Source organism: Nanorana parkeri, unplaced genomic scaffold (genome assembly GCF_000935625.1).
Source record: "Nanorana parkeri isolate BGI_ZX_2015 unplaced genomic scaffold, ASM93562v1 scaffold280, whole genome shotgun sequence".
In the NCBI taxonomy this organism is placed as follows: Eukaryota; Metazoa; Chordata; class Amphibia; order Anura; family Dicroglossidae; genus Nanorana; species Nanorana parkeri.
The window spans coordinates 173,082-198,529 of record NW_017306548.1 but is presented as its reverse complement, the minus strand read 5'-3'; the positions used below and the strand labels follow the sequence as shown (position 1 = coordinate 198,529).

At 45.4% G+C, this 25,448-nt stretch overlaps 1 protein-coding gene across 6 annotated transcripts in view; it reads left to right on the top strand.

Moving 5' to 3' along the window:
• The first annotated feature begins 22,588 nt into the window (after positions 1-22,588).
• Positions 22,589-25,448, top strand: part of CBFA2T3 (CBFA2/RUNX1 translocation partner 3) — a 21,615-nt gene continuing 18,755 nt past the window's right edge. For all 6 annotated transcript variants that reach the window (XM_018557351.1, XM_018557350.1, XM_018557348.1 and 3 more), the window contains exon 1: positions 22,589-22,730. In XM_018557351.1, coding sequence (XP_018412853.1) covers positions 22,610-22,730 — 121 coding nt within the window. In that variant the 5' untranslated portion in view covers positions 22,589-22,609. The remainder of the gene's footprint in view (positions 22,731-25,448) is intronic.

The following is a 25,448-nucleotide window of genomic DNA, read 5'->3' as shown; positions in this document are numbered from 1 at the left end:
ATTGGAAACTAGCAAGCCAAGCTGGAAAGTGGCCAGTGATGTGAGCAGAGGGACAGAGCTCAGGAGATCCCCGGGAGAGGACAAGGTGACAGCTGGGGGAGAAGCTCTGCAGATTAGCGGAGATTGTGCGGAGGGACAAGCGGGACACACAGCCTGTGACAGATCCAGGCTGGCAAGAGGGACACTAGGATGTGACATGGTGTACCTACCTCTTCTTGGACCAGTCTTCTCTAGTGACCACTGACCTACAACTCCTTCCTGAGACTGGGGCGGTGAGTGACTGGGACCCCCTGTAACCTGGGATAAGGCTGACCCACTAAACTATCTGTCTGCCCATCCACAACTGTCTATCCATCTATTACCTATCTATCTATCTATCTATCTATCTATCTATCTATCTATCTATCTATCTATCTATCTATCATCAATATCTCTCTATATATCTCTTTTTATCCTATCTATATGTCATCTATGTATATTTCTTTCATTTTTTCTTTCTATCTCTTTTTATCATATCTATCTATCTATCTATCTATGAGTATAATAATAATAATAATAATATTAAAAATGCAGATAACTTCTCTGTGCGGAACGCAGACGCAAATTCCCGCAACAGTCACTGTAAGTCTTATCGAGATCAGTTTCCAGAATTTATTTCCAGATGTATTTTGTTTTAGCCATGGCAATCATTCCGGTGGTCTTTGATCTGTGTCTGCATTTAGTTTGACATTGTCAGGCAAGCATAAACCACAACAACAAAAAATTAGCCTGCAGAGCTAGCAATCGTATTCAGCTTTGGCGTTAACAAAAGGCGATTCTTTGACGGCGCCGCTGATGAACTCTCGGTAATGAGCTACCAGTGAATGGCACAAGATCCAGATTATTGGTTTGGCAATTCATGTACTGTTTAGTAAGCTCTGTAACAATACACCATGTAATCTTCTTAGCGCTGACCGGGTATTGTTTGCGGAATCCGTCTGTCACGCAGAGTGTTACGGAGCCTGCCGTGAAGGCGAGGAGTGGTCCCTGCCACCTGGCTGGTTTTCATCGGGCGCGTTTTGTACGCGGGGGGGGGGGGGGGGGGGGGGGTACATCGGCCGACGCTTGGAAAGCTGCCGTCCCTTTAGGAACTTGGAGCGTTTATTTTTTGTGTATTTTTTTGTTTTACTTTTCTGTTTTCTGTAAAGAAACTCTTAAATATAAATATATGTTCGTATTTATTTATAATCTGACGGTTCAGTTATAAAAAATCAATACATATTCACGTTTATTTATAGTCTTACACATCAATGATATACCTTATATATTCCATTCATTTTGTCTATTAATCACATTTGATATTCCTGAGCAAAGGACGAGTTGTAAATATCCCATTTCCTTCAGTCGGGGGTTCCCGTGATGTAGTTTGGAAGATCAGTTTTATTATTACGATGAAACGCCTTTCCGTCTTGTTTCTGACGGCGAAGGGCAATATCCCCCCCGGCAACCAATTAGCAATTCAATTTCATTGTTTTACCTCCCGTTATCTGGTGACAGGAGAAGGTTTCTCTGGGTCACTTTGTACATAACATTATTAATCTGCGCTCTGCCTAACTGGTTAAACCAGTTGACTGTAACGCCGTGAATGCAAGTATTTTATTAGCATTATAGTAACAGGCAATCATGTCATACAACAGAGTAATAATACATGGCAATACTTAGGTATGTATGGGATCGGAGAGGCGCGTTGTGAGCCGGGATTTTAAATTGAATACATAGTCAATTTTTAAGGAAACTAAAATCTACCGGGCCCTGGTGCAAAATCTTAACAAGTCCCTAGTATAAGTCCCTAGTATTTGTCATTTATATTTTGCATTGAGCATATTAGAGGATGAAAGAGCAGAGAAGAAAAGGAAACGGGATCTTGAGGAAAAGAGATAATGCTCATGGTTGGCCATAGATGCACAGATGAATCCCCTAGACACGCCGGGCAGTGAGACATCTGTCCGCCCTCAAACCTGCGGGGACTTGCAGCACTGTAGCTTTGCTACTTGATAAGCGGCTGCGGAGCATGCGTGGATGAGAACTTCACTTCCCGTTGAGAAAAGCATCTCACATGTTGGGAGTGCCTAGGGGAGCCCTATGTGGCCCACTTATCACCTTTCTTCACACAGAGCCTTCAGTGCGGCACAGATTTGGGAAGCACGAAACTGGCCGTAAGTGCTGCAATGCCACTTTGATCCAACTGCCCAATGTGGCGATTGGGTCTGGAATGGGCTGTTTAGGGTTACACCTAAGGCCCCTGGACCTCCCTTCAGGCTACACTGCAGTGAACCAATATAACCCGGTCCATAATCCTCGCCCATTCTGTCACCAGACAGAGAAGAAGAACAGCACCCTGATGAGGTGTGCTCTCCGCTCCTGCAAGCTTGTCCCCAGTACTAGACTGGCAGCACGGTGCAAAACAAAAAAATCCTGATTGGCTCAGAGTACTGTGCCTCCCTCTCTCAATCTGATTGCTGCAATGGAGATTATTACAGGAGTCAGATATGAAACAATATTCTGCTACTTACAATAATTCTGTGTAAAAATACATTGAATATATATTTTTAAAGCTGAACTCCAGGCAAACAGCTGTATACATGACTGAAACACATCTACAGGTATGTTAGCTGATTTACCCGCCAAAGGATTTGTATTTCTGCCCATCCATTCCTTACAGTGGATGGTCAGCTCTGAGCCTGATGAAGGGGACCCTGTACAGTTAAACAATATCATTTGGTCACCTAGTCTGCGATTGGACAGTGAAGGAGAAGGAGTAGACTGCTGAGGCCATTCCTTTGCTCTCCCCACCCGTCAGCGCATTCCTCAGTGTATGAGAAGAACTGCAGGGAAAACAAGGATTAAGTGCTGGTATATGTCTGGGGGAGATGCAAAAAGGAGTTTTACTTACCTAACCCCTCACTCCCACATGCTCCCTCCATGCTATACAACCAGCCCCGGAAGTCTCTTCCCTGAATAAGGATTTCATGCTTGATCTGGTGATTCCATCCCAAGTAGTTGGGGGTTCACCATGTTACACCATCATGATTAAATTGCAGCTTATAATACAATTTATACCACGCCACTACCAGATATAAGAGTATACTACCATTATGAGTTCAAACAGCAGTGGAGGGATTGGGGGGGCGCTGTTAACCTTGCTAGCTTGTCTTAGACGAAGGGTGGGCAACTCCGGCCCTCCAGCTGTTGTACTACAAGCCCCATGATGCATCTCTCTCAGGGAGTCATGTCTGTGGGTGTGAGAATCTTGCAATGCCTCATGGGATTTGTAGTTCCACCACAGCTGGAGAGCCGAAGTTTGGCTACCCCTGGCTTAGACACTATCTAGAAAGACGAGACAAAGTGCTTCATGCACTTCGTCACCTGGGGGACAGGATCATCGAAAGAAAACAAGTGAGACTTCTTCTTTAAGTCAATTAGTTTATTAAAATGTGGAAGTTCCTTAAAGAAACATTATTTTGGATTGACAACCCTGACCACTTGACCCTTTGGGTAGAGAGAGCTAACGTATGCTAACATTGAACAATGGCTTAAGAGTATTAAAGGAAACTGTATGAGAGAATGATGGAGGCTGCCGGTTGCCTGACTGTTACAGTGATCCAATGACCTCACTGATCTGAAACAAGCATGCAAGTTGGTAGTTCTGGCTTCACTCTGAATTGACTTGCGCATACTTGTTTTGGCCCAGTGACTTAAAATGTATAAAGTCAGTGGAGGCCAAGAGCCTCGTCTTTTCAGAATGAGGTCAGCCATTGTAGCCTGTGTACTTGGCCCAGTACCGGTTCTCTTTAGCATTCTGTATTATTTGGATAGCTGCACAGACCCAGACTAGGTGGCTGCCCGAAAAGTAATGCAATGTTTGCAGCTTTGCAACACCACACGTCCTGTATGAAGAAGTTACAACATTTCAGCACTGTTGTGATGTTCTGCAGACATTGTGGACTTGGGGAGACCATGGCATATGAGGCTTGTTACATAATGGTACAAGCTTGCCTCACTCTCCGTGGTTTTACATGTGAGTTAACTTGGAAATGTTTGCTGGGTTGTTGCGTACATTCCTGTTACATAACAGACTCTTCTCTTGTAACGAAGTGTCTTCTTACCATGGCCATTGTGTCACGTGTTTCCCGAAGCGCAACAACGGTCTACATGAAGAATCCCATTATTTTCAATGCGGCCCATATGCTTTCCGGGCAGAATCGTGCTCTTTTGGCCCTGTAGATTTTAATGGGGACCTGTGAAAAAGGTGTATAACAAGGGTTTTGTTGGTGTGATTTCTCACCAATAACGATCTCTTCTTCCTAGATTTTCATTGCCTAAAAAAAATGCCTGAAAAATGCATAAACGTGCAAAGAAAAATTCTTCAGACTCACCAATGGGGGGACAGGGTATATTTTTGTTGTGCACATGATTCATCAAAATTTATTTTAGTGGCGGGATGCACAAAAGATGACTCTACGTATGCCTACCCTTGGTGGCGCGCAAGCCGCTGTCGTCTGTCTATTTTCTACATTGAACCCAGTGAAGCTGTAGGACACGAGTAGGCAAACTCAAGGCCTCTAGCTGTGGCAAAACTACAAATTGCACCATCCATCTGCCACTGGGACTCATGTATGTGGCTGACAGAGTCTTGCAATGCCTCATAAGACATGTAGTTGCACCACAGAGTTGGCCTACCCCTGGTGGGGGATGTCCTTTTGGACCAAATGGACAAATATCTTCTCATTGGAGCTGCCCCACACCTAGCCAAGTTTATTTTATCTCTAGTACATGTGGGCATCTGTGCTGCGGCCATTTTGTTTGGCAGGGCATGCTGGGATGGGTCGTTCTGCAAGCAGCGTGGGATACTTGGGTGTATTTAATTCTGCGAGAGGGTGTAGAGTTTATAGTTGAATCTGTCTTTTATTAGAAGCAATAGAGGTACAAGAATGCCAAGGTAATGGATGGTGATCCATACAAGCAGTAAAGTGCCTTTCAGAATATGAAATGACATTACGAGAGATCACGTATTGAATATTGATCAAGGATTGGACATGGTGTAACATTGTATCTTCGGGTAACATTGAGATCCTCAGTGCAGACAAAAAACACTTAAGCTGGCCATACGCTGACTGACTTGGCCAAAATTAGAGCTATGGGTGGCCCCATTGGCAGACCTTCATTTAATTAATTGAAAAAGTCAGGTTTTTCAATTAACTTTTGCCTAAGGAGCCGGTCGAGAAATTCTCAGCCAAACATTGACCGCGGCCAATCAGCTGCATCACTGTGCGGCTATTCGGCTATTGCCTTTAGGCGATCCCTTAAGACTCATCTCTTCAAGGAAGCCTATCCCACCTTAACCTAACCGCTCAACCATCACGTTCTCAGACAATTCATCCCCACACAGCTCCCTCCTCATGTATCACTTCCCCCTCCCTTTTAGATTGTAGGCCCTCAGGGGCAGGGCCCTCCTTACCATCTTGTCTTGAATTGTAATGTCTTCCTTATATTGTAAAGCGCTGCGCAAACTATTCCGTGCGGTCATGGATCGCCCAGGTATGAACCTGGCCGCATAGTTAAGGGTGGGGAGGTGGTGGTTTTCCAAGAGATGGGTATGACTTTTATGACTTTTTGAGCTGCAGCAATAAAGTGGAGGTTTACACGTTTTTTGTGGGTGCAGAGTGTTAGAAGGAAGATTGAATTGTGGAAAGCTCCCAGGCTGCGTGATATTGACGATATATTTACACAAGTGGACCTGTCTATGATGTTTGACAAAATCTCCCCCAGCGATGGCCACAGGATGGGCATTAAAGGAGACAATAATAATGACAATTATATCTTATCGACTTTATCTGCCAAAGATATCTATTTATCAGCTACAGCATTCTGTAGAAATTTCTGGCCTCTCTGTCTGAGGATTGGGCCTATAGTTCCCCTTTTAGGACAAGCCTCCCTCGCCTCCTTCCTTCTCATGTCTCTTATGCATTCGAGCAAAACCACCTACACGGCTCCTCCTCGTCTGATGTCGGTGAAATGAGGAGACGTGGGGAAGTTGAGCAGTAGCTTAAAGGAAACCTGTACTGAGAGATACGGAGGCTGCCATTGCTGTCATCTCCTTCTGAAAATGTCAGCTGACTGGCTGTCATGGTGATCTACTGGCTCCAGTCATTTCTGAATTCAGGAACAAAGATGCAGAATAGGAGTCCGGCCTTCACTGTTTTAAAGCCAGTATAGACTTTCTTTGAAGTCCACCTATGCTATAACATTTCCTCTGTGCTGAACCTACTCCTGTATACAGGGGCGTCCCGCGGCCAGGTATCACCCGGAGCGGAGACCGGGTGACACCCCGCCGTGACGTCTTTGCGCATGCGCGACCATCTAATTGACGCCTGCCAGCGGCCATCTTGGTGATGGACGCCGGCAGAAAGAGGAGGGGACGTTCACCCGGCGGAATGAGTTATGCCTATACCTATGATGAGAGATATAGGGAGGCTGCCATAGCTTATCTGCTTGGCTGAGTGGCTGATTTTGCTTTAGTTATTTCAGAATTAGTGAATCAAGCATACAGTAGGGATCAGAAGTCCGGACTTCACTGACGGGTGAAGACAGAGACAGGTGGACAGCTGACATTATTTCAAAAGGAAGTTGGCTGCCCACTTATTTGTCCTGTTATGGGTTCTCTTGTAAAAGATAACCATCAAAAGGTACCTTAAAGCTGTAGAAGTTTGCATTGCCGGGTCCTTCTGTGGTCAGCAGTAGCCCGGACAGGTGCACTTTTGCAGGATCACAATACATTCGCTCCTTTAAAATTTCCAGCGATGACAAACAATTTTGCAAATATAACCTGATATCTCTGCCTTTTATTTCTCTGTGCTTTAATAGCTGTCATCCTATGCCTGGGTCAGTGTAAACATTGCTTTGTTTACATTCGATCCGGCTATGTCTGCACTGCAACTGCAGACAAGGACCGAGAGTGAAGAGGTCATCTGCTCCACACACCTGTTCGGTTCAAGGTTTATGCTGACCTGGGCTTTTCAAATCACAGGTAAAGAGAAGTGAGTAAGTAACGTAAGAGTTTATATCTGCAAGAGTTCTTGGCTTCCCTTAAAAATTTGAAAAGAGATCATGTGGTTCCAAAGTGCTGGTATCCAATAAGGAAAGAGTTTACAGGTAGCCAGCGGCGATGATAACTGCCTGGCTCATTGACTGGAATGTGGCTTTAAAGCCCATATAAAGAATACCCCTTAGTCCATCTTTGTATTAGTGCAAAGTATTACATGTATATCAAATTACTGGCAGAGCTTCCAAGAAATCTGGCTTTATGTTACCTTCCCACAGTCTCCTGCAGCAGAATTGAAACAGGTTCTACTGCATTAGACAGGGCTGTTAATCTAACATATTTCAGGCACTGGAAGCCTGATGAGCAGTCTGCGGGAGCAGGAGAGCACAGTGAGGACCTCAGTAATGTAATGATAAGATTTCAGTCTAATGAGCGGCCAGAGGATATAGGAAGCTGCGGTATTCAATGGCAGTATAATCTACCCGGCCAGGGTTTGCAAATTGCAAGACTGGCTAGACAGAAGCGCTAATAATTTGGCAGGAGAAACGGTACGCACACAGAGCAGAATCTTTTAATGACTTATGCATAAAGCTGAGGCCCTTGTTCCGTCAATAGGAGCAGATGATTATTCCACACTTCTCTCTCCCACCTCAGTCCTCAGCGTACCCCTTTTCTTTCAAGTTCTCTGAGAGGTGGCGCGGTGCCAGCCATTCACCGTGATACCGATCAGTGCCAGCCCTTCTGTTCCTGTGCAAGCAGTGTAGCAGCTGAAACGTGCTGCCATCCTCGCACCCGGCAGTGAGAGGCACCTCACCCACTCACTGCCTCAGCCTGCTATTCGCCAAGCGGCATCCACAAAAAGTCCTGTCACTGAGAAGATTTTGAGAGTTTAATGCGTGCAACGTCTTAGAAAACGAGTAAGGCCGGCCGTGCAACGTGCTGCAGATGATTTGTCCAACTGTTATAGTTCTACATTCCTCAAGAGACAACAGACCCTTCCCTGATTCACTAGATATTAGACATGTGCGATTCCTTTTGGAAAGATTCAATATGTGGACGAATTTTCGTTATTTGGAGATACATTAGAATCTCCGAATGACAGAAATGACAAATGCAAACCAATCCGAATTCCCGATAACAAAAATTTCGGACGAAATTCGTTAGCGGTAGTCTGTACAAATGTTCGTTCCCGACACATTTCCGTTGCAGCAAAGTGACATGAGACAAAAGGAAAACAATTTTTTTTTTTTACAGTCCGCAGAAACCTTTAGGTCTGGTAGGAATGTTAAGAGTGACCCCTTAAGTTAATAATAAAATAAAAAACGTGTGGGGTCCCCCCAAAAGCCATACCAGGACCTTTAGGTCTGGTAGGAATTTTAAGTGGGAGCCCCACCACCCAAAAAATGGGGGGGAAAAACATGGGGTACCCCCTAAAATGCCTAGCAGACCCTTGACCCGAGCACAGGTCAGGAAAAGGGTAGGCGATCTTTGCTGAGCCTGATGAAAGGGACCCTGCGTGGACTCGAAAGTGCTAGTTTTGGTGAGATGACGTTCCAATAACCAAACTCTTTGGACTGCAATACTGGTGATGTGCTGGTGACATGTATTCATCTTTATACTGTGTGGCGGCGCCATCCGCAGGTCACTACAAGCACCCCCCCTCATTCAACTTTGGCTTTTTCCGGTAAGGAGTGCGACAAGGTATTTTTTTGTTTGACCTTTTTGTTAAGACCAGTCACCCCGCACAAGGAGAGAGAGCAGCAGTGAGCAGTCTGTATTACAGGAGGTGGCAGACACAAGATCAGTCCCCCTGCACAAGGAGGGAGAGCAGCAGTGACCGGTCTTTATTACAGGAAGGGGTGGAGACAAGACCAGCCACCCTGCACAAGGAGGGAGAGCAGCAGTGAGCATTCTGTATTACAGAAGTGGTGGAGACAAGACCAGTCACGCTGCACAAGGAGAGGGAGCAGCAGTGAGCGGTCTTTATTACAGGAAGCTTCCAGGTATCACACTGGACTACTGCACAGATCTGTGAGAAATACACAAAGCTCCTCAAGATCCAAGAAGTCACATGACTCTTATATAAGGACAATATTTGCTTATCCCGGAGTTCAGCTTTAAGAAATCCTGGTCTTCATTATTTGGAAAGCAAGTTGATAATGATTATGATAATAATGATAAAAAAAGGAATTTGTCACTTGTAAAATATCATATTCTTGACGCAATGTTAGGAAATAATATCTTATCTACTTTATCTGCCAAATATGTCTATTTATCAGCTACAGCCTTCTGTAGAAATTTCTGGCCTCTCCGTCTGAGGATTGGGCCTATAGTTCCCCTTTTAGGACAAGCCTCCCTCGCCTCCTTCCTTCTCATGTCTCTTATGCATTCGAGCAAAACCACCTACACGGCTCCTCCTCGTCTGATGTCGGTGAAATGAGGAGACGTGGGGAAGTTGAGCAGTAGCTTAAAGGAAACCTGTACTGAGAGATACGGAGGCTGCCATTGCTGTCATCTCCTTCTGAAAATGTCAGCTGACTGGCTGTCATGGTGATCTACTGGCTCCAGTCATTTCTGAATTCAGGAACAAAGATGCAGAATAGGAGTCCGGCCTTCACTGTTTTAAAGCCAGTATAGACTTTCTTTGAAGTCCACCTATGCTATAACATTTCCTCTGTGCTGAACCTACTCCTGTATACAGGGGCGTCCCGCGGCCAGGTATCACCCGGAGCGGAGACCGGGTGACACCGCGCCGTGACGTCTTTGTGAATGCTCGACCATCTAATTGACGCCTGCCAGCGGCCATCTTGGTGATGGACGCCGGCAGAAAGAGGAGGGGACGTTCACCCGGCGGAATGAGTTATGCCGCCAGGTCCCCTCCTCTCTCCTGACACTGTCGGGCTCTCGGTCAGTGACCGAGTGCCCAACTCATGACCGAGTGCCCAACTTTTTAGAGGGGGTGACACCAAAATGACTGTCAGTCATTTTGGCGTCACCCCTCCAATGGTGTCACCCGGGTGCAGGCCGCACCCCCTGCACCTCCCTTGTGATGCCACTGCAGCCTGTATACTAAAGGGTGGTGGAAGATAGAATTAGATACTGACATTTTTTTATGAATGCTTCAGGATCCTCCAGTGCTGGCCATGTATCCCAAGCAAAAGGTCATGTCATGCCAAGGCAAAGCCAAGTGGGAGGATTGTTATTTAGGCAGAGGTGTTGATTGGCTGGCTGGCTGTACTCTAATTCCATTTGGCTCAGATCGGTTCCTTGGCATTTGGTCACATGACCAGCATTGGTCAAATCGTGAAGCTGCAGTATCTTTCAGAAATGTTAATTAATTTATTGCGTGTATTTATATAGTGCCGCCAATTTACGCAGCACTTTACATATTGTACATTCACATCAGTCCCTGCCCCCAAGGAGCTTACAATCTAAATAAAACACATATTTTAGCTTCTATTAGAACGAGGATGAAGGTCTACTTGAAAAGATAAGTTTGCTTCCATTAAGTACTTTTATTCTGTAGAAGGGAGTTGGGATCTTAGGCAATAGTGAGGTTGAACGATAGTATGTTTAAGGAATTCCAGAGAAAATAGACACGATTGAACTCACCCCACAGGCCATCTGTGGCCAATGTAGTCATGGAGGTAGCTTCACAGGCTGGATTATTGCCCTTATGACCCCTTAAAGGTTAATTTCTATGTCTCGCATGGCACATCGTTGACCTCCAAGTTACGGGTTACTGGCCCAGTAGGCATAAATGAGGCTTGTCTGTGGGTGCATTCCATCATCATGGTGTTATTACCTTTATTTAGAGTATTTACCATACTAAGTCCAAGGAATGAACTTCTACTCAATGAATGTCGGGGAGACAAACACCCTTCAACATGGTAACACACTCCTACATGTAAGTGAACAAGTGGCACATTCCAACATGGTTGTGGACTGATAGCATGCTCCAACATGGAAGCAAATTGGTAGTACCCTCAACGTGGACATGTACTGCTAACACACTCTAACATGGAAGTGAACTGGAAGCACATTCCAACATGGCTATGTTTTCTAACACACTCTAACATGGAAGTGAGCTTGTAGCATGTTGCAACATGAAACTGAACCAACAGCATGATCCAACATTAAAAGTAAATTGAAAGCACATTCTAACATGGAAGAACACTGGTAGCATGTACCAACATGGAAGAACACTGGTAGCATGTACCAACATGGAAGAACACTGGTAGCATGTACCAACATGGAAGTTAACTGGAAGCAGACTTTAACATGGAAGTGAAATGGAAGCACACTCCAACATGGAAGGAAACTGGAAGCACACTCCAAATGAAAGTGAACTGGATGCATGTACCAACGTGGAGGTGAACTGGAAGCACACTCCAACTTGAAGGTGAACTAACATGGAAGTAAACTGATAGCATGTGCCAACATGGAGGTGAACTGGAAGCATACTCCAACATGGTTATGTTTTCTAACATATCAATGAGCTGGTAGCATGCTGCAACATGAAACTGAACTGATAGCACAATCCAACATGGAAGTGAACTGGTAGCATGTACCAACATGAAAGTGAACCTGAAGCACCCTTCATCATAGAAGTAAACTAATAGCATGTGAAGTGGAAGCATGCTCCAACATGGAAGTGAACATGTAGCACACTTTAACATGTAGGTGAATTGGTAGAATGCTGCAACATGTAAGTAAAGTCATAGCACACTCCAACATGGAAGTGAACTGGTAGCACATTCCAACATGGAAGTGAACTGGTAGAACATTCTTATATGGAAGTAACATGGTAGCATGTACCAACATGGAAGTAAACTGGAAGCACACTCCAACATGGAAGCGAACTGGTAGTACGCTCCAACATGTAAGTAAACTGTTTGCACATTCCAACATGGAGGCAAACTTGACGCACACTCCAAAATAAGAAAGGAACTGGTAAGGTGTGCAAAGGGCCCTTTACCAGTTCAACAAGGGGGCCAGTTTGCTTGCAGTGATCCACAGCAACCCTTCCATTGTTGAGATCAGAACATAGGTCTAGGTGGAACTCTGTAAATGGTTTGGTTCTTCACCAGTAAACGTTTTCTCTGGGGGCTCAGGAAGAACGATTGCTTGGAATTGCTGTTTAGTACAGGTTTGCAGTGCTTGTATTTTACCTTTAGAGGATGACAAGGTTGCTCGATGGGCCTCCAGCCATTGTTGAAGCCTTCCATTACACCAACCCAACCATTTTACCAGTGGGATTTTGGGAGCTCTAGTTTTCTAACCAGCTGGAGAGCCACAGGTTGAGTGCACCCGATTAAACGTGTAATATTGCATCGCGCGCGATACTGCAATGCTGTGTCTTGGCAAACCCACATCCATCTGTCAAGGATTTAAAAGATAAGCAGCCAACACCCCCTCCCCTACCAAATTGTGCGGCCTCATGACAAACAATATAAATGACAGCCTGATGATCTTTGAGTCTTGTGCTGTAATTGTCCCAGGGTGTCGCGATTGTGATCATTGTCACATTTGTCACACCAGGCCTGTCACTCACGCGCTTCACTTTTGTTTATATAAACAGGTGAATTGTTTGATGCCACAATTAAAACCATCTGCCATGCAAATGACTGCCAATTAACTCATCCTGTTTTAATTACCCTGATAATTGAACTCAATGTGTGCTGAGAATGACACAGAAATACTAAGTGGTCACAAGGATTACACCCATTCAATGTACCCGGTGCCCAGGGGCACTAAGCTGGAGCACTTAATGCCATTAACTCATCCGCTATCAAAGAGTGCGTCGTGGCACTTTGCCAGGACAAGGGTGATTTCGGCCTCGTGGAAAGGCCAACCGATACAGTTTTTTTTTAATCATGCCAAAGAATGCCGGGCCCGTACCGAAGCGTGCCTGCTACCGACAATGAGGTGGAGCCGTTTTCCGCACTTAGCTATTAACTTAGAGAGATCGATCATGCAACTTACTTGGAATTTGTGATTTGCAGACTTGAGGTTGAGGTCACATGACTGCCTGCACCGTGTAGCTGGCCATACGCGTGGGATTTGACATATTTGCTGTAATTTTTCTCCACTTGCACTTCAATTCTATCTGTCAGTACACTGTATTGAAGTTGCCCGGCTTCAAATTCACAATTGAATTCGCAGGTGGTAGATTGCTTCGTTTCTGGCGATGACCTAAGAACATATTCACAACTATAAGGATTTATCTGATAGGACAGCCATCTGCACAACATGAATGCCGGGATGACCAGCCGTTCAGCAAGTAGGTTGTCTCCCCTAAGTCAACAAACCGGCAACAGTTTTTTTAATGTTTGGATTAAACTGCAGCCGACACGGAGAGATGGATTGGAATTTAATATAAAGAAGGATTACTGGTAATCACACACATTTTGGAAACAACTTCAGAAGTTCATCTGTGACTTGGATTAAATGAAAGCTGAACTCCGGGCACCAAAACTTTTTCATTGAAATATATTTCTCAATAGCCACAAAGTAAACCAAGATATTACCTTTGTCAAACTAACAATGACACGATCGCTCAACTGTGGGAGGGACCCAGCAGGCCTGACCCATTACAGACTACCTGCAGAGAACTACAGGAGGGGGCGGAGACAAGACCAGTCTTTGTAGCAGGAAGCAGTTTTACACGGGATTACTGCACAGATCTGGGAGTAATACACAAAGTACATCAAGATTCAAGTAACCATACACATGCCTCTTGTATTTAGACAATATTTGATTATCTTGGAGCTCAGCTTTTAAGGCTAGTTCACAGCATCCTCCGTGCATTCCAGCCCCATTGTGGCCGGAACGCAGTGGATCCCATTCCGGCCGGCTCACTTTGTTTTGGGGAGGGAGGGGGCGTGGCGGCGCATTGAGCTCAATGGCACCGCAGCCACAACCTCCGGCCACGATGCGATCGGCCGCAAGGGAACACGTGGCACATCAGTCCGGGCCAGTCAGAAAAAGTAGTACATGCACTATTTTTTCTGACTCGCTGAGGATGGTGTGAACTACCCCTTATAGCTAAACTCCAGGCAGCTGTACTAATAGGTTATGCATATGAATTTGACTTGCTGGCAGTCTCTTGCAGTCCCCTGTACAGCAGCATTCGGACTGAGAAAGGAAGGGGCAGGACTTGGAGCCAATTAGTGCTGAATGCAAACGTGCTGTGAAGAAACATACCGATAAGAGCGAGCAGAGGGCTGACCTCATGACTCTGCTGCTGCTCTTTTATTGTCCGGTCAGCAGGCTCAGAGTGGAAATAGGACGGCCTAGCTGTGCTGTTTGATGGGCCTTTTTGAATCTCAGAACTGGATAGACAGAAATACAAATCCTGTGGCAGGTAAAGTGGCTCGCATATATGTATTTCATCTGTATTTTTGGCAGTTTACCTGGAGTTCAGCCTAAAGTTCCTCTGGCACATGTAAAGCAGCACTGTTGTGCTAGGGACCTGAAACGCGGCACATCCCGGGGCAAGCCAAGTACTGTTAACTAGGTTTTCTTCTTTTCAGTTAAATGATGTGCTGATCCCTGAATGCTGCTGTACAGGGGACTGCAAGAGACTGACACCAAGTCAAATTCATATGCAAAGCTGCTTCCCATGTGGTGGGGGGGGGGACGTGGTTGTGTCAAAGTCAGTATAGTTTCATTAAAAGTGTACTTTTCCTTTAAGGTACAAAGTGGCAGCCCTGTGTCATACAATGAAAAATAGGAGCATATTGTGCTGCATACAAGGATCCCTTAAGCTCCTTCTGCGGTGTTACTCCTTGCCATCTGTGGGGTCTAAGTCTGAAGTGAGGATGTCCTCTGTCTCCTGGCTAATTCCGGCTGTCAGTCAGGAGTCAGGAAATGTACTGCAGACATTCTTCAGACAAGGTGCTGTGTGATAATCTGCAGAGAGAAAGGACAGGAGGTCTGCCCCCACAGGGACCACACGGGGTGTGACCTTCTAAAAGTCAGCGTCTTATCTCTTTGGTGTTAGAGAGGACAGGCTGCACATTGCTGACCCTTTTTTGTGCTGAAGGCGTCGATGTTGCTGGTGGATAATAATCTACAGATGGTTTCTATAAAGGTTGGCTCCACCTCTGGCTGTAGGAAAAGCAAAGCCTAATCCGGTGTCACTTACCGGGACATTATCTGGAGCAATGGCTTCCAAAGAGTAGGAGGCAACCAATGGAGAACATTTTCCGTCTTTGGTGGTACCTGGGGAGTTTCAGGGTTCAAGTACAAGTCTAATTTGTGGGTGAATAAATTCACTATAACGACAGCTGTCAGAAGAAGGTAACAGATGTAACAAATCAGCATACAGACGAGACATCAAGTTCTTCCTTTTAATTTTGTATTTTTTAGTGATAAGAATGTTGCTGGTTTTCGAGTTTTATGTACCGCACTTTTTTTTTCCTGCTAGATACATTTTAGGATCACTGTAAAACACAAAAAACACTGTTTGCCACTGGAAGAAAAGACGTGTGGCATATAGAAAGGTTTCTTTACAGTCAAAGCTGTGAAAATGTGGAATTGGCTTCCTCAGGAGCGGAATACATAGATTACTTTTAAACATTTCTGGGTGTGTTTCTAAAGCTGTAGACGGTTTTTTAATGTTTGAAATTGATAATATTGCAGAAAGTTGATTTTGGGGTTGTATGTGGATTCATTTGATGGTTCAGGATGTATGTGGATTCATTTGAGGATCAGAATGTTTTTCCTGTTGGAACTATTCAGCTCATTATTTATAGGAGTTCTTTTGTCTTCCTCTGAAATCTCACTTCCCGATCTACTGAGCCGACCTGTGACAGTCTCATTGTCACAGGTCGGCTAGAACTATGAGGTGAGTGAAAAGCACTCACCTCATAGTTCTCCTTTATGCTTCGGCTCGACTGGGCTGAAGTGAAACCTGAAGCAGGGCGACTGAGTGGCCGGCTGAAAGCCTCGCGACTGACTGCTTAGCATGATCTCATAGCTGGCTCCGCCCAGTTGCAATGACAGATCAGCGTCCCCAGGTTGCCTGGGGACGCTGAACTGTCATTAAACAATGACAACTTCGTCCCAGTTGTTATTCATTGATCGGGACCTGCTAGAAGACTCTAGCAGGTCCCGGCCAATAGGAAACATTTGGGCGGAGCTAGCTGTCACTGCTAGTTACGTCCAATTGTTTCTTTCTTTTTTCCATTTCTTTTTTCAATAATCTTTATTTTTTTATTTTTTTTCAATAATCTTTAATTTTGTTCTTTTTTTGGTGGAAATCTTTATTTATTTTTGAACATTGATCTTTTATTTACATTTGTAAACGTTTTTTCTTTTTCTTCTTCAACTTTTTACACTGTTTTTCTGTTTTACTACGAAGGTAACGAGCAGAATAGCCGAGCCGAATGCTGCTCGGCGGCATTCGGCTAATCACTCACTGTCGTTCGGCTCCAATCCAATCCAGTTATTACATAAAAGTGTCAGTGTCGTCATCACTGTCCTGTACATAACCTATACAGAGAGCAGAGCTGTAGGAGGGACCCAGCAGGCCCCATCCTCTACAGGCTGCCTGCAGAAAGCTACTGGGGGAGGAAACAAGACCAGTCAACCTGCACAAGGAGAGAGCAGCAGTGACTGGTCTTTATTACAGGAAGCTCCTGCACAGAGGCAAAGTTTTAAATATTCATGTAAGAACACACATCTCTTCTATTTAGGCAAAACTGCTGAGAAGATGTTTCATCCTTATTTGTCCTGGTTACCATGGTAACCCGAGTAAAAAAAAGTCATGTTCCAAAATTTTACAGTTGTCACTAGAACAGGAGGTGAAGTAAAATCTTCCAATGGGGACATGTGCTCTGGTAACAACAAAGAGGAGATTCCCCTGTACTTTACAGAGATTTCCACGCATGAAGTACATTCACCTGATCCCTACATGAAAATGTTTAGTGAAATGAAATCACCATTTATGAATATGAAAAACATCAAAGAAAGCACAATAATGAATGTACTGCATGTGCTATGCTTTACTGAAGGCTTTCTACTTACGAATGATGTCATTAAGTGCAGTCGTGCCAGAAAATCGCATGCCACAACATCTGGCACCAAAACTCTCCCTCCTAAAACGACCGAGCTAATATTCAGAGACCAAAAACGAGCACACACCGCCCAGACTTTTTAAAGCTGAACTCCGGGATGTCTGCCTACAAGAGTCCTGTGTATTCTTCCTCGAATCTTGGTGAGCTTTGGGCACTGCTTCCAGATCTGTGCAGTAATCCAGGGTGACACTTTGTCTCTGCGCAGGAACTTCCTGCTATAAAGACCAACCACTACTGCTCTCTTTCCTAGTGCAGGGTGACTGATCTTGTGTCTGCCCCCTCCTGTAGTTTTCTGCAGGCAGGGGGCATGTGGGACCTCTGCAGAGAGACTGCTGCTTCCACACAGGTAGCAAAGGTGCTGCTCCTTAGCATGCTGGTTGCAGAGGCTTTTCTACTCTTACTAAAGAAAGCAAACTGTAAGGCTTTGAACCTTCATTTCTGTTGCACGTGGAATATTTATATGCCACACTAAAAGGCATATTTCATAGGGTTGGGGAAGGTATACTTAGCTCTGCAGGCAACAGACAAGGGGCTGTTAGGCCCTGTAGGTACTTATTAGTGCGGAGGTCAGCTTGCATCGTTTGCAGTCAGCATGGTATAGTTGAGGTCAGCATGTGGCGTTATGTAGATTAGATGTTAAGTCTTTCTATTTACTGCTCAGCTTCAACCATTACAAGATGTGCATTCTTTCAGTCCCTGTTCAAGCCTTTCTCTGGCTCCCAGCTGCACTGAGTGTTTCCATAACAGAGACCAGATGGAGCCCAGTGTCTCAGGGTCTTATCTGGAGTTGTTCTTGGCGGGGCTCAGCACTGAATTTCAGGAATACTTTACTTTATTTAGGAGCAGGGTTGGCTCTGGCTGGGATCAGCCTCCCAACATCTGCTCTGCATTTCCAGCCATTTAAAGAGCAGGGGACAGGACTGCTGGGGTAGCCTGTTAACCCTTGCTCTCCTCCCACGCTCCCCGACTTGTCGTTTTTTTTTTGTTTTTTACCCTGTGACAGGCGGCTGCATGTCCCCCCTACATCACCAGTTCTCACGCCCTCTCTTCCTCTTTCTCTTTTCCTGGCTGCGTTAATACTGTCTCTCTTCTTCCGTTGGTTTTGCTGCTTCCTCATTGCATCTCCTGCTTAGAGGGGTTTTTGTTTGTTTGTTTTTTTGTTTTGTAGATACAATAGTAAATTGTGATCAAGATCGAAACTAACCTGTCTATATATTTAAAAACATTAAAGACTATCTCCAGGTAAAAAAACAAAAACCTAACTGACACTATTAGGGCTGGTGCAGCCTTAGAACCTGACAATTCTGCCCTGACAGGGAGGAAATACCGTGGTACCTCGGTTCACGAACTTAATTAGTTCCGCGATTCTGGTCGCGAACTGAATTGGTTGTGAACCGAATCAAATTGTGATCAGAGCGCGATCCCTACTAGAGGAAGCCACGACCATTTGTCAGAGCAGGGAAGATGACTGCGGTTGTGTTCGTCACCCGATGCGGAGTTCGCGAACGGAGGCAAATTTTGGTGAACTTCCTGTTTGTGAACCGAATTGTTCGCGAACAGAAGCGTTTGTGAACCAAGGTACCACTGTACAAGTAAATAATAATAATACAAAAAAATCAAGGTATCCCTTACAAATGATTAACTTGATCAGATTTATCCAAAATATTACCCAGTGTTTTCAATAAACAAAAAGCTCAGTACAAACACTGAATTACATAGCGTGAGCTATTTTACCTGCAAAATGTTTGCCTTGCTGATTCACACCCCTGTCCCACACAATGTGGCCACAGGGTGACCCCACTTGTCAGATCCTGCAGTTTCCTGCTTGACCTCTCCGCCCCTGCCTGCTTACCGGATCATATACCCTGTTTCCCCCAAAATAAGACCTACCCCGATAATAACATCTAGTACTATCTTTGGGAATTGCTAAAATATAAGACCTACCCCGAAAACAAGACCTAGTTTTGACCTTTCCCAGGGCCGGTGGCGGCATAAAAGGAAACTTGAAGAGCCGCGGGAGAGAATCAGCAGTGCCAACGAAGCCAGCGCTAGAGGAAGCGAGGCGGCAGCGGAGGGAGCAGAGCCCCATAAGCCGATGCTTCCTCTATAGCGCTGGCTTCTGTCACAGGCGGAGTGATGCCAAATGCATTCCGCCTGTGAGGAATCCATAGTGAAAGCGCGCTTCGCTCATTCTGGCCAGCGATTGGTTACCAATATGCTCTTTGAAAGGCACCCCTGATTGCCCTGATCACCCTATTCTTAACTATGCCATTTTGGATTATTTAATTTGGATTTGCATTCATTTTGGATTGTTTTACATATAAAAAAAATAAGACCTACCCTGAAAATAAGACCTAGTGTGTTTTTTTGAGCCCAAAAAAATATAAGACAGTGTCTTATTTTCGGGAAAACACGGTATTAACATTACCCACACTGACAAGGTTCTCTCAATGCTTTCTTGCTTACACACCTTCTCTTCCAGCGCCCAGGCTGCAGCAGCCCAAAAACTGCCAGTTATCACCCCTCATCTCAGGTAGGAGAGTAGTCGTCCTCTGCTGTGGCTCTACAGCTTGATACTGGACTGGCATGTCTGCTCTGAAAGGGAGAGTATACAGATGAATACCAGCACACACAGCTATTCCGCTATTTGATATAAGGCTGCATTGTTATAACAATCCAAGAGTGTGGAATCTTAAAAAAAGTCTACGTGTGGCGTTCATAGCCTGCAATTAAAGATATTCTGACCTACAGCCAGCAGAGGTCTTGTTTAATAATGGTTTATATCAAATCTGGGCATCCCACAGCTACCTGATCAAAGCTTTTCAGTATCAGCATCTGGTTCATGGCTGTGATAAGCACTGACCATTCCTAGGAAAACACCAGCTCACCCCAAAACTGATATTTTGAGTGGCTAATGGCAAGTAGGTTGGCTTCCTTTATTTTCCAGTGCCTCTAGCTATACATACCAGAATTCCTAGTCCGGCCTCAGAAATCCAGAGACTGGGGGTAACAGTCCTAATACATTTGTGATTCTGAGTTCATTCATCTAGAGTCAGTTCTACAAAAAACGATTATTTTCACACCATTTTTGTCCATCTCAATGATGGCTCAGGGTGGGTGTCACTAACGTGATGTGAAAATCGTTGTCACCCTCGTTGTGCCTTGCAGCTATATAGCACAGCAGGTGCAGATGGATCACTACAGTGCATGTGTTCCTTTACTATTTCGCAGCCAGTAATGTGGTTCCTGTGGTCAACTTTGTAATTGGTGGTTTGGGTTGTGGTGTCATCTAAGTCTTTCTGTAGCATTCATATTTCCTAATAAGTCTGGAGTATTAAAGCAACTCTGTCAGCCATTTAATCCAGGTGTCTGCATGTGCCTTTATTAGCCAGAAAGCATTTCAATGTGTGCCCCTCTGATGGCGGTTTCACTTTCTTTCCAGGAGCTTGACCTCCTTGATTTTGTGGGCTAAGCTCCACCCACCTGCCTGAACTTTATCCAATGAGAGTTGCTTGATGGCCACTGGGGCTGGAGGATGAAGTTGAACCTCTAGAATTAAAGGGAAGCCAGCATCAGAGGGGCGGCTGTAAGAGTTTTTTGGGCTAACAATAGTGAAGCTGGCCGTACAGTGGTAGATTTTCGTATTAATGTCCATAAGAAACATCCAGTGAGAACATCTGATAAGCCATCAGGGATTTGATGAATGTCATTCGAAATTGCGTCCAATTTTAACATTTGATTTTGGATATGAACGGAGTTTCCCGAACGAAAACCACATTCACTGTTATAATTCAGGGGCGTCCCGAGGCCTGGTGTCCGCCGGAGCGGTTACAGGGTGACGCCGTGACGTCATCGCGCATGCCTAGCTGGTCGCGCCCTCTTCCACTTGGTGATGGGCCCCGGCAGAGAGAGGAGGGGACATTCACCCGGCAGGATAACGTATGCTGCCGGGTCCCCTCCTCTCTCGTGCAACTGTCGGGCTCTCAGTCCATGACTGAGTGCCTGACTTTTCAGAGGGGGTGACACCAAATGACTGTCAGTCATTTTGGTGTCACCCCTCCAAATGGCCGCACTCCCCGTACCTCCCTACTGATGCCACTGTTATAACTGTATCCGTCTGAGAAGCAATTTCTTCCCGTTCCTTACTTTTTCTCAAAAGTAAACCCATTTATCCGAATTGATCGATTTGACCCCATTAATTATTAGAAAATCCAACAAACTTTCCGAAAATTATGTTTATTAAAATAAATGCTGCCGGTGTGTGGCCAGCCTTGGCATAGTAGACACCCCATGGTGCTTGCTTTGAGGCAGAACTTTTATTTTTTTACTATCTAAAGTGGGTGACAGGTCCACTTTAAACAAAAGTCACTCATATGAGTCCCCTGTCACCCTGTATTAGGACCCTCAGTGAGCACGGCTTGCTGGGAACACATGGCACGGTACAGTCAGCCTGTGCCTGCTCTGCAAAATGCCCTGTTTTTCAACTGGCACCCCACTCCTGTCTCCGCATTTGGCACTATTGTGTAGACGTGAGCCTGGATGCCCGTGCTGGTGATGGACTCCAGATGTCAGCTTCACACAAGCGTCCAGCTGCAGCCCATTAGCGAGCAAATAAAAATAATCCGAAGAGAGGAGGAGAGTTCCTGGCTGGAGCCAGGGCTGGGAGCTCTGGAGTTTTCCAAGACCTGTCAAAAACACAGCGCAATAACAAACCCAGCGTCTAAGAAAAGTGTTTCTCATAACAGGGAGCCTCTTATCTGTGGCACCAGGAGGGGGCACTGGGGATGCGATCCCATATGGTGTGTGTGAGTCCTGGTAAGAAGGGCGTACGCAGGAAAGAGAGGCACACCAGGGTATTGTGGCAGGACAGGCTGTGTGTGTGTCTACTTAAAAGAGTCGAGGAACCCTACAAAGCTGTGCTTTTGGGTGGCACGGAAGGGGTTAAGGCACAGAGCAGGCCCTGGCAGACTCCTTCCCTCCTGTCTTCTGCCCTGCGTTCCCTTCTTTGGTCTTGGCTGGAGTTACATTGAAGAGCGGGACGTATCTCAGCAGCTGCCACACACCTGTCCTCAGCTCTCAAACTGCAGTGAACCCTGCGGACCTCGTTGCTGGCAGAGGAAGAGGGAGCGACCAGCTAGGCAAGGGTTAATAATAGTAGAGCGTGGCAGGAGGAGGTAGGGCAAGGGGGGAGCCCACAGCTGATCCCAGCAGCAGGTGTTTCGGAATAGCTTTAACTGCTGCTCTCCGTCCTGCGCTTCCATCACCCGTACCCTCTCCACCTGAATGGTAATTTCCTTCCATCCTGGGTTGCCCCCTGGCCTGGCACACTCTGTCATCTCATATATTATAAAGTGAACCTGTTATTGTGCGTGGCCGGGCTCATGTGAAGCTTTTCTTTCTTTTCTATTTCCTCTTCACAGGCAGTTCACACGATACCCAAATTACAATGCCAGACTCACCGGCTGATGTGAAGACCCAGACGAGGACCACACCGCCCACCATGCCCCCTCCATCACCTGCGCTGAGCCAAGGGACCAACCGTACCTCCTCCTACACCCCAAGCACAAGTGAGATGGCACTATAGATTCGGGGGGTCGGGATTGTATGTCAAATTGTTGATTATACTATAGATTTGGCATGTGCAGCCTAGGTCTTGCAAACTGTCAGGGCACTAGCTTCCCCCTAAATCTGCACCAAATGTTCTCAAGCCCGCCCTCAGGCCCCACCAGCAATGCGCTTTATGTAATCTTTGTCCTACAACATAGTTGTCTACCAAAGGTACATGTAACAAACAATATATCTGCAAAGCAAACTGGAGTAGCTATATTGTGTTATGTAAACTCATAAATGTATGTCAAATACTGTATATACACATATGTACTTAGTATTGCCATACATGTAGACAGCGGAAGAGGAACATAAACAAGCTTCTAGTGCCAAAGAGTGCTGGATAACTCTTTCTAGCCGCTATTTACCCCAAAGGGGGAAACAGGTTTAAAATAAACATTGCTCCTTCTAATTAGGACTAGGTGGAAACAGATCATTATCCACTAGCATTCCGGCCATGTCTTAGTAACCCTGGCTTAGATGCCCACAGATGGCACTGGGAGAGAACAATCCAGCTATTTAAGTGTATAAATTGAGGGGAACATGCTGTCCTATCAACATGTCTTGACACCAGACCATCCAATAGACCCCCATCCAATCCAGACTTTGCCCAGATAAGGACATCTATGGGGACCTCAAATCTCAGGAGACATTCATTGATCAAGAGTGTCTTCTGAGATTTGAGGTCCTCATAGACATCCTCATCCAGGCAAAGTTAGTAGGACTGGATGATCTTGAGGATTGAAGCAATGGCTTTGTGTGGCTGGGGTCTAGACACAATGTTCATGCAAGAATTCTCTTTCATGTATTGTCTATAGTAACCATGTTTGGAGGATGCCTGGTAGGGGATGAAACCATGCAGCAAGTGGTCCCCTTTATGCCGATTTGATTAATACCTACGTACCCTCAGCAGGGCTAGTTTTGCCATTAGGTACAATGGGCTGGGCCTATAGGCACCTTTTTTCCTGACCACACAATTTATGAGTGTAAGCATATTTACACATTGTCCTAATATACTGTACCTAGGTTGGGACCAGTTACACAAGAACATGTTTTGTGCGTACGAGGTGATGCTTTGGGGGGTGGGGTTTAGTTGAGTCTAGACATATGGAGGCTTCCATTATTGACTATAAAGGTTCAAGCTCTGGATGTTATCTTTATCCTCCCTTCACTACATGGCAAGTCACTAATCTGTAACAAACGTGGATATCAGGCCCCTGATAAGCACATACTTATTATGGGTCCACAGAGACAACGCAGTGTATGAGAGATCCACAGAGACAACGCAGTGTATGAGAGATCCACATAGACAACGCAGTGTATGAGAGATCCACATAGACAACGCAGTGTATGAGAGATCCACAGAGACAACGCAGTGTATGAGAGATCCACAGAGACAATGCAGAGTACGAGAGATCCACAGAGACAATGTAGATATCTATAGAGACAATGTATCTGTAGATCTCTCATACACTGCGTTGTCTCTGTGGATCTCTCATACTCTGCATTGTCTATGTGGATCTCTCATACACTGCGTTGTCTCTGTGGATCTCTCATACACTGCGTTGTCTCTGTGGATCTCTCATACACTGCGTTGTCTCTGTGGATCTCTCATACACTGCGTTGTCTCTGTGGATCTCTCATACACTGCATTGTCTCTCTCAACCCCTTCATGAGATCTGCTTCTTCCAGCCAGATGTTCTTTAATTAGATGTTGGGTTGTGGAAGCTTCTGATCTGATGGGTTTTAGTTTTAAGCTGAACAGGAACAGATGCGTTATGTATGTGCGTGTCCATAATCCATGTCCCTAATGTGTGTGTGTGTGTGTGTGTTTTTGTGTCTGTAATCCATGTGTACTGCGCTCTTGGCCTGCATAGCTCTGATTTGACGGGTCTGTACACGCCAGCGTCTGTGCTGTCCGCAATACAAACATGTAGTACATACACACAGAAAACATGTGAGACGGGGACACACACACACAGTGTCACTTTGGGATCCCACCTGTCAGTTGTGGGCATGCGGTTATTTTAGGCTGCTCTTTCGTGGGCCGCCCCCCAGCCTGCAATTGGTGCCAGTGTGTGTGTGTTAGTGTTAGGCGATCAGACTCTGCTATACAGAAAGGGGTAAAGCTACGGCAAGGTAAGTGGCATTCAAGCTTCACTGCTTGGACCCTGTACCTCCCTTGGCAATATCTGGCATAGCCTTGAACAACATAGAGGAATCTTGGGGTGCCGGTGGGAAAGATCCTGTTTATTTTATAAAGGTTGGAACTGCCGGGCAGTTTGTTCTAGATCTGTGTCAGGATGTTGGGTAAGTAGTTTTGAAGTTATGCCAGATGATCATCTGCAAGGAGTAAGAACGGTATTCCTGTGTGTGGTTAAAGGGTATCTCCAGCTACAGCATTAGCTCGATATATCTTTGTGCAGGTCACATAATGCATACAATTTCTAATTGGTACGCATTAGCTAAATTGTGTCCCTATGTTGGTGCAGGCTCTTGAAGTATGAGCCCTGGAAATGTTTCACTTTGTTTGCTGCTGCTCTGTGTCTTCAGGAACACGCTCGCTGATAGTCTTGCCCACTTGGGTGGTGCCTGCCTACTAATGTCTAACATTATCAGCAATTCCCTGGTGCAGGGTGGTTATAAAGTTGAATTGTGATTTTATATATATATATATA